Consider the following 17,454-nt stretch of genomic DNA (forward strand, 5'->3'; position numbering starts at 1 on the left):
TAAGCTTCAGTTAAACAATATTTCACAGATCGAAAATTTGCAACTGCAAATAACTCACATTCATCAATCAGGACAAACGACACTTAGGGGTCAATTTTATTAGTCGAGTCGATTAAAATGACTTGACTGGAGTCACTGCCGACCGAATAATTCGCTCGACTCAGCTCTGTCACTCGAGTTTTTCTACAGTTATCACTCTATGTGACTGGATTACTATAGGAGTCGACGGGTGACATCTGAAATATACATGATTGCTTTGATCGACAATATATATAGACGAGTCACTTGAATCTGATCGATAATTAAAAAGTATTTATCGAGCAACGGATCCATGTTCCGTAACTGGTCGTTTGAGAACGTCGCCACCCATTGGGAGCCCGCACTACACAATTCTCGTCCAGCACGTCAATTCCTAATAAATAATGCGCCTTCGGCTAGGTATTGCATATAACGCGCCCTATCTAGTGAACAGGGAGTCGTCAATTTGATTCCCACGGAGAAGACGTGTAACTTTTTCTCGCAAATTTCACATCAATTTGTTTCCATTTAATCCAATTGCGAAGTATATGTAATATTTAGTTTTACGTGGTTTTACGGTAGTCTTTGTTGTCGAAATTACAAATTGTCTGAACTCCACATGTTGTCTTTGAATCTAGCGAAATTTATCTAATCGTGTGAAAAAAATTTCAAAAACTTCGCGTTTAACTTCGCTTTGCAAAAAATTGTTTATGGGTATATTACAATTAACTCTGTCGAGCTTTTGCCCCACCTTACTCTACCAGCGAAATCCCAAGTCTGGAACAACCAACCAATCTAAATTAACTCTTTTTATCACCGTGTATACGTTGATTAGATCATTTAAAATTCATTCATTGGGACGGGTATTTGAAAAAAAGGTTGCACAGAACCAGTAGCCATTAAACTCAATAATTCAATGGTGCTCCCCAAAAAGGGGTGTTGTAATAGCATTACTTTTAAAAATAACTTGAAACGTAATTATTGCAAGTATGGGACCACATAAATCGAAGGCTCAATGAATAGAAACGTGGCAACGGGTTCAAGTCTTCTAAAAAGTTACGGTTCGTAGACAATAATAGTTTGTACGGTCAATGTTGGAATCATTTTTCACTTTATACATATGCCACTGAAATAACCTAATTATCCTATAATTGCCAGGAAATAATAGATGGATATGTCTATCTTAATTAGTAAAACATGCTTTCTTCTCCACTTTCAGAATGCCGTTATCTCATGGGAAACGGAAAAGATGAACGAAGCGCAGGGCCTGTTGCGAGAGCTGGAGAAAAAGTGTGCCGGCGACATCGGATGGATCAAAACAGTGCGTACGAAGCTGTTCGGAAGCTACGAGCCCCAAAAGACCCTTGCCAGTGCCCTTGAAGAGCAAATCATTTTGGCCGACACCCAACTGTGTCTGGCCATTCTGGTGTCCCTGAGCCAAGATATTGGGGGTTTCGTCAAGGGCGGTTGGCTGCTGCGGAAGGCGTGGAAAGTTTACCAGCACACGTACAGCCAAATCTATCAGCTGTACACCAAGACACTGTCGTGCGAAAATATACCCCAGGCGCCACTGAGGCACCAGCTTCCAAGTTCAATATTGGAATTGGGCACTCCGTCGTCCGTGGATTGGACGGTGCCCAACTCGGTGCTACCGACACCCAGCCACATAGATGATAAGCAGTTAAGTGTACAGATTTACCAATTGAATTGAACATTAAAATACGAGGATAACTGTACTGCACTGTTTTGCTCATATACATACCTTTGATTTAATAGATAATTCAATTCACAAAAAATATCGTTTCTGCGCAGGGGAATTATGGAATCCGCAAAGATTTGGATACCGGTAGACAATCCGGATACATGGTCGGAAATGTAGTTTATCTACATATCTTATTTCATCAGTGATTCTTGTAAAAAATTTAATGTATTTTGAAGGTATTTATGTGAAAATATATGAATTCAATATTGACACATAATATGCAATCCCATATGGAATATATTTCAATAATCGCTTTACTATTTGGCATGTTCAGATATAGATCCTGGAATATTAAACCAAATCTTATGTTGCTTATCATACTGTGAGCATTAAAGTGATGCAAATTTTGAAATGTTTGCTCCCCTATGCTTAAACGATTTTAATTATAATAAATAGCATCCTCCCAAAGTTTGAGGTGATTCGGAAGAAATTTGGCTGTGCACACGCCATTTGAAGTTTGTATGGAGATTACTATGGAAAACGCCAATCTTTTGTGTTCAGCTCTCTATCTCTTCGTCATAATATTTTATGGAAAAGTGAACAAATTCTTCTTATGTGAAATCCTCCTAGCTACAACTTTGCAGAAGACCACTTTTTGATTGGACGTCAGGATAAATTGTTATTCATCATCATAAAGTTGGTTTGCATGTAGCATGCTTCACCAACTGTTCCGCAACAGTGGTGCTCCTGGCAGGAAGAATAGATCAAAGTAATCCAGGCTACTATGTTCTACAGCAAAAAAGCAGTGTTGCTCTGAATGTAATTGAATGATCATCTCAGCATGATATAGACTTTGTTATCAATAATAACAAATTATCCTTACGTCCCATCGAAATGTGGTCTTCAGCAAAGTTGTAGCTGGGAAGTTTTCACATGAGATGCGTGTGTTCACTTTTCCAAAGATTATTATGACGAGCAGTTAGAGGACTGAACACAAAAGGTTTGCCTTTCCCATAGTAATTTCCATATAAACTTCAAAAAGCGTGTGCACAACCAAATTTCTTCAGAATCACTTCAAATTTTGAGAGGATCATTTTTATCATAATTAACATCGTTTAAGCATAGGGGAGCAAAAACTTCAAAATTTGCATTAGTCTAGTGAGCATACTGTGCTAATCTGGTAATTTTGAATACAGGTAACAATTTAAGGTTTTAGAATCCTGTTTTGATTCCAAGAGATAACTTTTATCATTATCATTATCCGAAAAATAATATAACAATATTTCAGCAATTGAAAACTATTGCTAACAAAGACGTTCTGGATGTTTAGAGCCATCAGAATTATTTCAAGATTCTCATTAGAATCCTTGCAAGATTCTCATAAGAATCCTCTGAAAACTTTCATTAAAATTCTCTTGGGAATTTCCTCAGAATTCTCTCTGGATTTTCATCAGCATCATCTCAGAATTCGCATCAGAATTCTTTTATCCATCTCATCAAAATCCTCTCAAAATTATTATCAGAATCCTCTAAGGATTCTTATTGGAATCTTCCCAGGATTCTTTTAAAAATCCAATCAGGATTCTTATCAGCATTTTTCAAAATTATCATTAGAACCCTTGCTGGTTTCTAATCATAATCTTCTCATAATTATCATCAGAGTACTCTTAAGATTCTCATCAGTATGCTCTTAAGAATCCTCTCAAGATCCCCATCAGATTCCTCTTCATTGGCGTAGCTAGGATATTTTTTCTGGAGGGGGCCTAGGGGGGGCCTAGCAAATACTTGTTCTACAGAAGTAATGTCGGTCGCAATAATCACGATTTTCACAAATTTTACAGATTTATATCGATTTCATTCATTTCTTATTTTGTCTCATTTCGCGGCATATCAGTGATATTTGTAAATTTCAATTATCGCTACGAAAAAGATTCATTCTTGTTGTATCCAGCCAAAAATCTTTAAAGAATTCTAGCAAAAAGCTCACAAGGATTGTCTTTTGTGTTTCTTCTTTGATCTGTTCAGGTATTCAATCATGTGCTTTGAAAAGTTTCTTCTGAGAATTTCTACAGGAATTTATTCATGAATTATATTCATAATTTTCAGCGCTTTTTTCAAGAACTCCTTACAAGTTTTCATTGAGTTCGTCTTGGGATTCCCCAAGAGAATCATTCTCAGAATTTTTGATCTCATCAGAAAATTTCTCGAAGAATCTCTAACGAACTGCTTAAATAATCGAATTCCTAGTAAAATTCCACAAAAAATTCATGAACACTTTGAAAAAAAATAATTGGATAATGTTATTCAAGATTGCTCAGAGAAGCTTTCCGCAATAAATCTGTATTTTTTTTACAGATAATTCTTTTTTGATCTATCTAAAATCAAGGTGCAACATCTCGCATTCCTTTAAAAGTCTCTTGAAAATTTTTATTTGTTTTTTATTTTTCAAAAATTCTTAACTAAGCAATACTTCCAAAAACTTTTCCGTGAAAATAATCAAAAATCCACGAGTAATTTGTTCAGAGATTTAATTTAAAGAGAATTAATCTCGTAGATTCATCTGAAAAAAAAAAAACAAAGATTCATATAAGCATTTTCGTTTTTTTTTTACTTAAAACCGCACTAACGAATCTTTTGGGGTTTTTTTATTGAAGAATTTTTTTATCAGATTCCCTAAGCACTTGCAATTCATTCTTAAACTTCTAAAAAAAATCTTCAGAAGTTCCATCAAGTATTCTTTCAGGTTCTCGAAATAATTCATTTTTTGCGAATATAAATCTCAGGACTCTTCCATAAAAAAACATAAAAATTTAAAAACTCTCCATTTTTTGGTTCAAAAACAACTCCTGGAATAACTTAATATTTGTTATGGGATTGCTTTATGAATTCCTCTATGAAGCACTCCACATCAGATTTCTAAAGAAACGAAAGGTTTGAAATAACTTTGTTGGTTAGTTTTGAAATAATTGCAGCTTAAATATAATTCGGAAAAAATCATTCAATTCCTGCCGTAAAATTTAAGAATTTCTGAAACATGTTAACAATGTACCTCACAGAAAAGCTTAAGTGGTTCATATAAGAATTTACTGCATAAAATCGTGTTCTTTTTCGACGTCTTTTATAATAGAAAATGATCCGTGTTAAGACGTATGGATTTTTTACTGAAAATATTTGTAACTAGAATTTTATATAATATTTAGTATGAACTTTAAAGATTCATGATACTATGGTGAACATATTGATGTAGAAACCATTTTTTTTCCTACCTCTATAATTTCCAAACAAACTATTTTGAAGGTTTTATTATCGACTATTTTTTAGTACTAGTTCAATGTGAAAATGTGAGATTCTTATTTAAATCTTAGTGGAAACTTTTGAATTACTTTTAAAATTTGTTGAGGAATTCCTAATGGATTTTTAGGAATAAGAAACCATACGCATAAAAAATCTGTAATTTTTCAAAACTTGTTTGATTTACCTTTTTTAGATTCTTTAAAACGTTACTTTTTGGAGTATGGACAGATTTTTGTGTGAGGTTCCTCAAAGCGTTATGCGAAGGATGGAGAAACAACAAAATGTTGAAGCAAGTCAGGTGGGCAATGGTACAATGAGAGATAGTTTATAATATTTTTTCTACAGGTAAGTTACAGGATAGTAAAAAGTTCTATAATGAATTAACAAATAAAACAAAATTCTAAATGTCCATCAGAATCTTCTTTAGAAATTATCCTTAAAAGCTATCCTTCCTTGATTTCTGGTTTTCTAGAATTCTGCCAGAAAGCCTTTAGAAATTCAGCTTTCTTATCGCACAAAAATTCAAACCAAGAACCAATTTCTAAAGAAGTGGTTTAAGGAAAATCAATGAAAATTTGTTTATGAATATCTTCATAAATTTTCCCCTTCCCAGTTATTTTGCTACAGACTCTTCTACCGCTATGCTAATTTCGGAAGCAAAATTTCCCGGGGGTTTTCAACAAATTTCCTCAAAATATTTGAGGGCAAGACAATTTTTTCCAATTCTTGAATTATTCGGGGATTTGAACCAAAATTTCTGAAAAAGAAAACAAAGAAGACATTTTGACGCAATATGTACAATATTTTGGAAATATTTTTTAAGGACTTTTGATGAAATTTGCGGAAGAATTTGTAATAAAATTTTAGGGAAAACTATTTAAAGCAATTCAAAGAAGAATTTGTAATAGAACTTTCAGTAAAATATCTCTGTATTAGATTTTAAAGAATTAATGATTTTTTAAGGGAATTGCGAGCAAAAACTGAACTTTCGAAAGATTAAGTAACATTTTTAAAGTAAATCCGGGAACATTTTCCGAAATCAATTTGATAATAAAAAGTAGACATAGGAGTGGATGTCCAACAGGATGAATGCTTTGAAAGTATGAACAAATCCCACAATATTGACTAATTTCGAAAAGATTTGCAAAAGTTCTGAAGCCACCCTTAAATGTTCCTTGAGGTGTTTGATTATACTAAAATTTTATAAGGTACACCAGGGCAAGTTGAAATGGCTGGTGTAAGATCAAATGGAAAGGTATCATAGTGAAATGATAGATAAGAAATATTAACACAAAAACATTAAGGTGAAACAGTTTGGAATCAACTTCTAAGATTGCACTAAAACTTCAAAGGCACAAATCTCGCGAAGAAAGCATTCAACGACTGTGCACTTTTTATGTTGGCTTTGTGCACTAGCAGACAGCTTAAAATAAGAAGATCAGAAACGTTTGCCAACAATTTAGTGCCTTTGAAAACGTGAGCAAGGGCTCAAGCCGGCCATTGTGACGGGCATCTTTGGATTCCGAGATGTTTCACCTTAAGTTAATAAATGGTCCAAACGTTTAGGGTAGAAAAATCTGCCGATATTTATTGGCATCATATTCAAAACATGGCATTTCATATTACCCCACCTGTTTCAACTTGCCTCGGTGTACCTTAATCCATATCGAAAGCTTTTTGAAAAATTGTGCTACACAGCTAAAAATATATTGTAAAATTAAGTTTATTTTCATGCACATATTTGGAGCATCAAAATAAACCTAAATTTAAACGACAAATCCATTATTTTTCAATCTAATTCACTTTAAATTTACACGATCATGTAATATTCAACCATTTTTAGTTGAAAATTGAATGTATATTTATTTAAATTTACATGATGCTGTAACAACACCCGAAATTGATTTAATTTTACAGTACACTTCAGTTTACATCACATTGAAAATTAAATATTTTTTTCTGTGTACAAATATGTTGAATAGGAATCAAATAATTTTTGATATAATAATCTTTCTTGGAAAAATATAATTCAAGCAATAAATTTATTCATGCAAAACTACTTAAAAAATTGAATCAAAATCAAAGAAAGCTATGGTCGATTTTGTTACATTTTTTTCACGTCATGTTAAATTTCTACCATTATTCTTTTCAAGAAAACTTGGCCATGCCGAAATTCGTTGAAAGTAAACCCTTATTTTTCGACAATAATTCCCGCTATGTATAGCCTGAGAAATTCCTATAGTAACTTTGTCTATTTTTTCAATTATTTTTTTCGGATATTATACGAGTTGAAGTTAATGTATGGATTTATTTAGTGGATTTTCATAAGGGTAATCATCATCACCACACACCTCGAGCAGGGTATCCTCCAAAAACATGAGAAATCAGATGGTTCTGGAGGGGGCCAGGCTCCTGTTCCTACGCCAATGTTCCTCTTAGGCAAAATATCGCCTATCTCAATCATTTTGCGTATACCCTGTATAAGCACCTTATTTTTGATTGTTAAATTATCTCATACGATCTAAAAATTCACTTATTTTTTTCGCTACATTGATTAGTGTTTATAAACAGTCCGTGCATTAAGATTAAATTTCAAAGAACATTCTAACATCAACATACTGGAAGGTTAAAATTTGAAAGAGCCTATTTTCGAACATTTTTATGTGAGTTAGTTTGCAGAAACAGTGTTATTTGATATTTCGTATATTGAGTGTTTTAAAAACGGAGTTCATAAGTTGGACTTGAAAAGATTATCAATGGCCGCATTTATTTTTTTGTCAAGTAAATGATTTAATATGTCACAGTATGGAAATCAACATGGTTTCAACATACCATTTAATTCTAACTAGATTTTTGTATAGGCACTTTAATACGCGTATTTCAACATCAACTGTTAGGATGTCTTCAGTATCGGTAGATTACAGATTTGATTCATAGATTCTTCGATCAAGTGTATGTAAATGTACTTTATGGGTAAAAACATTCGAAATATAATTAAAATTTATCATTTCCGCCCATGTATCCGGTTTGGCCACTGGTATCCAAAATTTCAGAATTAGGTAATTTATTGGGTCAAAGCTAGTCAAACGATATGAGCACGTCTACGCCTTTTCAGGGCCAACTGTAATCTGAACATTTGAATTGTCTCTGTTTTTAGAATTCGCCTTACTATCAGCAATTGTCCCTCGATGGAGGACCTCCGGCGAGAGATGGCCAAATCGCGCACACAATTTTTCGCTCAAACTTTGACTGAAGAAACGAAACCCAAAGATTCCACTTCAACTGATCTCATCAATGGGGAAACTAGCAGTTCAAGTACGGGAAGCTGTGGCAGTGTGAAGCGGAGCTTTACGACTCAATTCGAGGGTGTTGACCTAACGACGAATCATTCCAGTACTAATGGCAGTAGCATTACACCACAAAGTGCCTCTAATATGTCCAGTAGCAGCGAATCGATTACGGAACCGGTGCAACACGTGATGAACCGAGAGCAGTTGAAGTTGAACATCGAAGGAATAAGTTCAAAGCGACGGTTTAACGGTCTCAATGGATTTAGACAAGTCAGGCCACCTCCCGAACCGGCGAACCATGACGTGGGAGGAACCACTACAGAGGACATCACACAAATCAAACCAGAAGACGTTCGAAGACTGATGGGGGCCGTCAGCTTCGGCTACGGTGTGTTTCAGCTGAGCATTTCGCTTCTTCCACCCAGTTTGCTGAAGCTGATCAGCTTTTTAGGATTCGAGGGCGATCGATCCATGGGAGTTGCCTGTTTAATGCATTCCAGGTCAAGTGTAGATATGCGAGCGCCACTTTCGACGTTGGCCTTACTGTGGTACTACACCATAGTGACGCCATTTTTCGCTCTGGATGGGTCTAACTTGAAGTTCGAGATCTGTTCAGCGCAGGAGCTGATCGAAGAGTCTACCGAGTTTTCCAAATCTTCGCTCTTTCTTTTCTTCCGTGGACGAGTGGAGAGGTTGAAGGTATGCTTAGCACATTGTTTTGATATGCCTTTTGGGATTTATTATGATGCTTTACTTTCCATCATTCCAATTCCTTCTTCAGTCCAATATCAAGGAAGCTATCCAGGCGTACGAGTTTGCATATCGCTCTTCGGCCCAACGGGAAATCAAGCTACTGTGCTTGCATGAAATCGGCTGGTGTCGACTGATCCAGCTGGATTACGGAACAGCAATGAACAACTTCAAGGATCTACGGTAGGTATATGACAACCTTCGTGCACCTTCTATTTAAAACAGTGATCCCCAGGCCAGTTTTTTCAACCATTTTTATTTTTGATAGAGTAAAGTGGGGCAAAAGTTCGAGTGGGGCAAGAGTTTCTTTTTAAGATTTCTAGCTCAAATCAAATCAAAACTTATAAATGTCATGGTGGTTCGAATGCTATTCAAGTAAGAGATTTTCACTCCAAATATCATAAAAATCAATTGAGATTTGGAAAAGTTATGGCAATTTGTTGTTTTTCGACGTAAATATTGTAATATTTGGTCAAACTTTCGATGCATGGAACCAAATGAAGATAAAATATTTTCCAATATTTTATGTAAGGGCGTTTCTAGGCCTATCATAAGGATGCTTTGACGTGTATTAGTTTTTCCATAAACAGTTGGAATCAATTTTTGGTCCATAGCGGGGCAAAAGTTCGAATCTGCGGGGCAAAAGTTCGACTCATGTATAAACCCACGGAAAATTTTTCAAATTTTCTGAAATCTACATATTATCTTCAAATTTAGCGAAATTTGCCTGATCGTACTAAAAATGTCACAAAAATTTTACATTTTCACTTATTTTTGCGAAAAACTGCTATTTTTTGGGTGTATTACAATTAACCCTGTTTTGGGCATTTTTTGATGAAAATTTAGTGTGTATTTTTCGGCAAACATAAGTTTACGGCTGGTATAAAGTATGCCTGGCATAAAAGTATTGATATTTTGTGTTTTAGCCAACGAACTTTTGCCCCACACTAGATTCGAACTTTTGCCCCACCGGTGGGCAAAGACAATCAATTTTGAAACTGTTATAACTAAAAATGGGTAAATATTTTGACACAAGTTTGTTCAGCAAGGTTATAGCCAATATGTTGAAGGTTCGCTGTATGGTATTTGTTTTGTTTCATCTGCTATTATTTTACTGAAAATTTTGATTATACCCCTAAGGTCGAACTTTTGCCCCACCTTACTCTAATGGATAGTTCTCGTAATAATTTAGTTTCATGTTTTTGATAACTTTGCCAGTAGAACAACTTCCCGAAGAGAAACTTTGCAGAACTTGTCATATTTGAGAGATACAGCCCGCGGGCCGCACTTTGGTGACCACGGATCTAAAACAAGGCAGAGCTAGCCAGAAAAGGAGGGGACGCATGGTAGATGGTAATCTGCTGATTCTTACGTGCCTTAAATACGTTTGGGTGTGCAAAAAATTATTTTAACTCCACATCACACATTCGAATCTTGGTCAGTAGTACTTTGTGGTCTTTTGATTCCGTTGCTTGTTCTTGTGGCACAAGCAACGGAATCATGATTAATCGTGTACGGTTTGCATTGTTCGAGTGCGAAAAGATATTCGTATTCAGTCGAGGATGGATTACCAACTGGTGAGTTCGTTTCATGCTTATGATGACAAATTTTTAGAGAGATATCCAATAACTCAAAAGTTTCTGTTCCATATATTATGATTTTTCAGTTTAGTAATATTTACGTTATTTCTAAACTGCAGAGAAAATTACAGAACAATCGGACCATTAGAAGCCGATATCTAGTCCTATAAATTTAATCATATCGTATCTTTTTTACATGGGGAGAATCTACAAACAGACCCCTGAGAAGGTAACTTAAGGAATGTGGGGATGCCCCACCAACGACGACTCACTAAAACCAGCCCATGCACTGTACTTGAACAATTCTCGTTGAATTGCTCAAGTGGTGTACGGATTGCACAGACATTACCCTTGGCTTCACGTCCTTAACTGCTCGGGACCACCGAGCATTTAACACATGTAGCAGAAGAAGCATAGGCAAACTGCTTCTCCTAGCCTAGAGTTCAACCGCCGTTCGAATTGGCCAACTGTCGCCGAAATTATACATTAGCGGAAACTCCACCAGACGACCGTGTTGCTTCCCATCCAGCTACGGTGAAGCGCGACGAGATCGAACTAGACCAGTTCAGAATGTTCGTTGGCGTAATCAGGTGTTCACTTGCGTATTCAGATGATGTACAGTGCACTTCCTTTCAATTTTCCTTCCTTGATCCCTCAATTGTTACCAAATTATGAATTGTATTATTTGCTGAAAATACAGTGTTAAAAGCATAATCATTTCACGGGCAATTCCTTTTTTCTCTCCCTTTTGTGGTGGTAATTAAAGTCACGAAGCAAATGTGGGTTGTCGATTCTCCCGAATAGACCTGAGAAAACTGAAGTGTATATAGTTAGAAACAAATTGCTTGTTAATTAGTTTTTGAATTTAGAATTGAAGTTTTATTTTGAAGTATTTGTTTGCATTATTTTTCAGTTTTTTCTTACATTTTTCTTTTCGTCTTCTTATTTCTATTTTTTAAATTAAATTAATTAGTTACGAGTAAGTAACATTCTCTGCAGCCAACTCTTGGTTGGTGTGCCATACTTACTAGATACTTGATAGACTATAATTCGCTACGTTGAATCTACGCCGAATGAATAATTCTTCTCCACTGGGCTCGGTCCTGAGCTAATTGCTTCCAGTCACCCTGAACGTTATGAGCCCTTAAGTCCTGTTCAACTGCAAAAAACCAACGTGTGTGTGGCCTACCACGAAGCCGACAGCCTCGTCCGAGTCTCTACTGAATATTACTTTTGCTTGTCGTTCTTCCGGTATTCGCACCACGTGACCAACCCAACGTAGCCTGCCGTGTTTTATGAGCTTGACAATATCCACTTCTTTATTTACTTGGTACAACTCATGATTCATGCGAAGCCGCCAGATGTCATTTTCTTGTTTACCGCCGAAAACTGTTTGCAGCACTTCACGCTCAAAAACTCCAAACGCTTTCCGGTCGGCCTCTTTTAAAGCCCAAGATTCATGACCGTGTAGAGCAAAGGATTAGTGTCTTATATAGCGCGAATTTTGTTTTCGTCTGCAGGCTACGGGATAAGGAGCCCGTAAAAAACTCTATTCGCATCTGCAAGACGCTTTTTCACCTCGCGGGTAACACGTCACACATCACTAAAGTGCCAAGATACACAAATTCTTCCATTACTTCAATTTTTGTACCACCCAGCACCACTTCGCTACCAACGTCACGTTTGGAATCACGCTGTCTACCGGGGATCATGTACTTTGTTTTGCTGGTGTTGATGGTAAGTCCAATCCTCGCTGTCTCCCTTTTAAAAGGCACGAATGCCTCTTCTTATATCGATTGTCGTATTCTTTCGTCCGCAAAACCCAGGAGTATATGCGACCGGGTACCGCTTCTTTTGACGACGCCCGCTCTCCTAATAACTTCTTCGAGAGCAATGTTGAAAAAAAGGTTCGAAAGCGCATCTCCTTGCTTCTATCCATCTATGACTACAAAGGAGAACGAAATCTCATCCGCAACCCGAACACTTGAGTTCGATCTATCCAACGTTGCACGAATCAGTCTAATCAATTTCGTCGGAAAACCATCATTATCTGCCATAACTCATTTCTCTTTACCGAATCGCACGCCGCCTTGAAATCAATGAACAAATGGTGAGTCTGCAAGTTGTATTCCCGGAAGTTATCAAGGATTTGTCGCAAGGTAAACATTTGATCAGGCTTTGATCGGCCCTCACGGTATTCGCCGACGAAGGACTCTTCCAGCGGTCTCAATCTATTGAACAGAACACGCGACATTATTTTGTACGCCGAATTGAGGAGCATTATTCCTCGGTAATGGATTACCTACTTTGCTCTTGCCCACAGTTGATTAGCAGGAGTTTTCCCATTTTATTTTGTATGGGGAAAGGCATCTATTTTCAAATATGAATGAAACCTTTAAACGAAAAAAATATTTGGTACCAAATATTTTTTCGAAAACAGTTCACAATTTTGAGAAATAATTCGTAAGATGCATTTCGCCATACAAATATTTTTCGTGTTACCTTTTAGCGATTTTTCGTGCATAGACACTAGCGCATGTGCGTTACGGTGTGGCGAGTCGCGAACCTGGCATACATGTAACCCATTATTGGCGCACTTCAATCTGTGTCCCTTCTTATACAGAGGGCAGATGAGGCCCTCCAGTCAGCTAGCAGGCTATTCTTAAAAGAGAACGGTGCAGTATTTTGTACAGCTGCTCACTACCGTGATTGAAAAGTTTGGCTGAGAGCTCGTATTTTCCAGCAGCCTTACAGTTCTTCAACTCCTTGATCGTTCTTCTAACCTCATCTAGCGTCGGGGGCTTCACAGCTTGTCCATCGTTGCTGATGATTAATCTGTTCTCAGACGCGCTCGTGTTCTCTCCGTTCAATAATTGCTCGAAGCGTTCTTTCCACCTGACAGCCACCAAGATTTTGTCTGTCATTAAGTTACCTTCACGTTCATTACACTTGACGGGAAACGGCGCAGTTTTTCTTCGTACGCCATTGAAAGCTTCGTAAAATCTCCGCATATCATTTTGTTCCATGCTGTTTTGCGCTCCGTCACATTCTGGCACTCCTCATCAAACCAATCCACACTGGTCCAGGAAGCTAATTTATTCGGACATGAGGTTTTCATCAAGATTTATTGATTTTAGAGCCATAGTTTCTTCTGAGAATATGTTCAAAATTTTCAGTACTACAAAATGTACGGATCAAATTTTTTTTTTTACGATGATCGCAAGAGTGACGTATGCGCCAACTTTTATTATTTTAACGAATCGTGGGTTGGTATGTTCAGCAATGTTGTAGCAAATGATCATAGAAACAACTTTGCCGAACAAACTTTTTCTCGGTTGTGCTTAAGAGCCGAGATAATTAAGTATTTTTAATAAAAAATCGTTTTTTGCTCTTGAGTGTTTTATTTTTTAGTTTAATTGGTCTATTCTGTTCTACATAGTTTTTATACTTACCATTTGCTACAACTTTGCTGACCATACCAAAGTTGTATTTCTTATGGTTTTCATGTTATTTGAGTTTTTCATCTTAAAATTAGCTATTTTGTATGCCTTGTATCTCAACTATGAGCACCTAAAAAAATATCTCTTTAAACCAAATGATTTCTTTCAAGTACCTGTGAGCAAAATTTGGAGAAGATGATATTTTTCTATCTCGTTTAAAATTTATTTTACTAATAGACGATATGAGATAAATCCATTATTATTGAATATTCATACATGTTCAACTCATAAAAGTCATGGCTACCTAAGCATATCAAACCAAAGGAAACACGTGTATTTATATAGAAATATATAGTACATCGTTTTTCAGTTGTTTTCGATTAACTTGGAAGAAGTCCATTGTCTTTTCCTCTACCAGTATTTAATCTATTCCTAAGCATGATCATCGGGTTGGAAGACAACATAAGACGTATACATATACAAAATTTACAGTCCGATTGAATTCTGTGGCATGATTTTCCCAGAATCTTCTGATTGATTTATTTCGCATTTCTTATGCTTCTTCGGCGGCATGCCGGACAACATCACTCCATGCGAAAGAAGTTTTTACACCGTTGCACAGTGCGTTGAATGTATGGAGATGCGGGACAAAAATCAAAACTGGAAGATTAAGCCATTTAAGCACTTTGGTATGGAAGGGAAAGTTGTTTATAGTCAAAAGAGCTACTATGTGTATATAATCGCATAACTGTCCCAAGCGCCAATTCCATAATTTTCCAAGAAAACCCGCGCAATTTGTACTTTTATTATCCATAATGATACAAGAAGTTATTTGCAAATAGTTCCCTTCTCACTCGTAGCTGCAAAAGTGACTTATACGCCTAAATCGCTTTTTTTAATTTTTTTCTGTTTTTAATACACTATTATCTTAGAAACTACATTTAAAATATATTATTTTAAGCATAAACTTGTTCTGGTATAATGTCTGGTTGACCTGAGACCTCAAAGCGTTGCAAGATTTTCGGATTTTTTATAACAAACAACTCATTTTCATACTTGTGCTGGTTAAGCAGTATACCTAAAAATAGTCAAAAATCTCGAAGAGTTGCAGAGAGTTGCAGCTGTATTTTTCAGACCATATAGAGGACACTCTAAGAAACATGTCTGCGAGTGATTTATGCTGGAACTCGGTGGAACTTTTTTTGAATCGATAATCAAAGTTCAATGTTAATATTTCATAAGTTTGATTTCATAGCCAACTCATCGTGCCGGTTTCTCATATTCAAAGTTAAAATTGGTGTGCTTACCCATCAAATATACTTTACCAACCTTCAGCCATGTTCTTTTTAACATTTTGATTGAATAGATTGGTTTCAACACTCTCCGTACTAGTTGAAAGGAATGCTGAAAACATGCGACAAAATTTAGTTTTTCTGCCACTCCGACACTTTCGACGCTTGTTGTAGTAGTTTTAGTGCTTTGTAAAGGTTATAAATACTTGTTTCAATAACGGGAGCTATCTATAAACACTTGTGGAAACTTATTATTGTCGAATAAAATAACTTGAAATTTGATTTTTGTCTATGGAGCAACGCACTGTGCGTTGGAGAGAGTACGTACCAGTCGTAGAACTGGCGATACTAACAGTACGTTTCTAACAAAAACTATTCAAATGCCTCCTTGTTAATCTCCCGATTAAAGTTGACTACTTTTAAAATGATTGAGATCCAAAAAAGGAGGTGTTTGTCAAGTCCCGTTATTTCTGCTACTGTATTGCTCATTTCTTTCACCACTGAACTATCGCAGAAGTTTTTACAAGTGCGGAAACGCTAACAAAAGTGCGCAATTGAATCAAATCGGGTAGGCGTCTTCGGGGGATTTATTCTTCGTAAATCGAAGAATAAGTGCTCTGAAGACACCAACAGGATTCATTGCAATCCCGAACTTTTATTCACACTTTCGCACTTATGAGGCCGCATTTCGCTGTCCAGTAGTGAAAGAAATACACAATATCGACTTCCCGTAAAAAGCGGCGTGAGTTCCTACCAGCTGGAAGAGGTTTGTTCAGTCTCAGCCAGTGTTGCCACATTTTTTCCTACTCTCATCTGTGTTTTCGGCTGAAAAAATCTTTTTTATCTTAAGTCAACCTTCAAAAATCTTAGTAAAAATTTGTGTCGCAAAAAATCCAAAATTTTATTTATTTTTTGATCAAAGGGTACCTTTACAAACGTATTATGGCTGTTCTTGGCATGTTAAAGATGTTTAATTTGAACTGATTTTTCAAAAAGTAAGTTATAGATGTATAATTGATTCTTAAAATTTGAAATTCCTAAGCTTTCGAGAAAAACTAAACAGAGTAATGGCATTTTTGATTTGTAGCTTCCAAAACCATGTCCTAATCCCGTGAAATATCTCAAAATCTTTTTCATCTAAAAAATCTGTGATCTGTGATCACAGATATCTGTAGGCAAGAACAGGAAAAAATCTGTGTGATTAGAGATAAATCTGTGTATGTGGCATCACTGGTCTCAGCGCCAACCTTCCTTTGAGAGCTTTTCGTTGCGATCCTTTAGAATGCTGTTACACTTACTGATGCGCCTACAACTATTGCACGGAAATGGTGTGTCCAGCATGCCGCATTATCAAAGAAAAACATAAAACGTGGAATCCATCAGAAGATTCTGGGAAAATCATGCACCAGAATTCAATCGGACTGTAAATTTTGTATATGTATTTTAGGGTAACCAATATATTTTGGACCTCTATATATTTTGGACCCCCTGGGCCATTTTCCTGCAAATTTCCCAGTTCAACTCGAAAAACCAACTGAATCCGCATGCCATTTGTAAAGCTAGGACTATTCCGCACTTGCATCAAGCGTTTGTACATAGAAAATGTGTGTATTTTATCTGAAATTAATTTAATTCAATCGGTTCATCCATGCAACCGTTACCACACGTTACACTCAGAAATTGAAGCCGTCAGAAATTTTGCAAATGTAAACAAAAACTTTTTTCAAAATTCTGAACTAAAAGCGTAGAATTTCTTCGGTTTTCCATTGTCAACTGATTGATTAGACTATGGGCAAGCATATTATACAACCAGTGTCGTGGACTTTGTTGCCAAACGATAAAAAATACCGGGGGTCCAAAATATATACTTTGAGGGTCCAAAATGTATTGGTGTGTCCAAAATAATGGAAAACAGTGCTTCACTATTCAACTATCTTCGACGTTTTTTGGATCCTACATGACCGTATGGGCATTTTTAACTCGTAGAGGAAGTTTTTCTATACATTTTGGCATGTTCTATGACTTGATTACACTGTGCAATCAATTAATTGGGACAAAAAACTAAAATCACTTCCTTAGGGGGTCCAA

At 36.3% G+C, this 17,454-nt stretch overlaps 1 protein-coding gene across 5 annotated transcripts in view; it reads left to right on the top strand.

Annotated features, from left to right (window-relative positions):
• Window positions 1-17,454, top strand: part of LOC5572945 (tetratricopeptide repeat protein 39C) — a 68,964-nt gene that overhangs the window by 47,590 nt on the left and 3,920 nt on the right. For all 5 annotated transcript variants that reach the window (XM_021849722.1, XM_021849724.1, XM_021849723.1 and 2 more), the window contains 3 exons: window positions 1,238-1,698; window positions 8,172-9,003; window positions 9,086-9,237. In XM_021849722.1, the coding sequence (XP_021705414.1) occupies window positions 1,238-1,698; window positions 8,172-9,003; window positions 9,086-9,237 (1,445 nt within the window). The remainder of the gene's footprint in view (window positions 1-1,237; window positions 1,699-8,171; window positions 9,004-9,085; window positions 9,238-17,454) is intronic.

Source organism: Aedes aegypti, chromosome 3, assembly GCF_002204515.2.
Source record: "Aedes aegypti strain LVP_AGWG chromosome 3, AaegL5.0 Primary Assembly, whole genome shotgun sequence".
In the NCBI taxonomy this organism is placed as follows: Eukaryota; Metazoa; Arthropoda; class Insecta; order Diptera; family Culicidae; genus Aedes; species Aedes aegypti.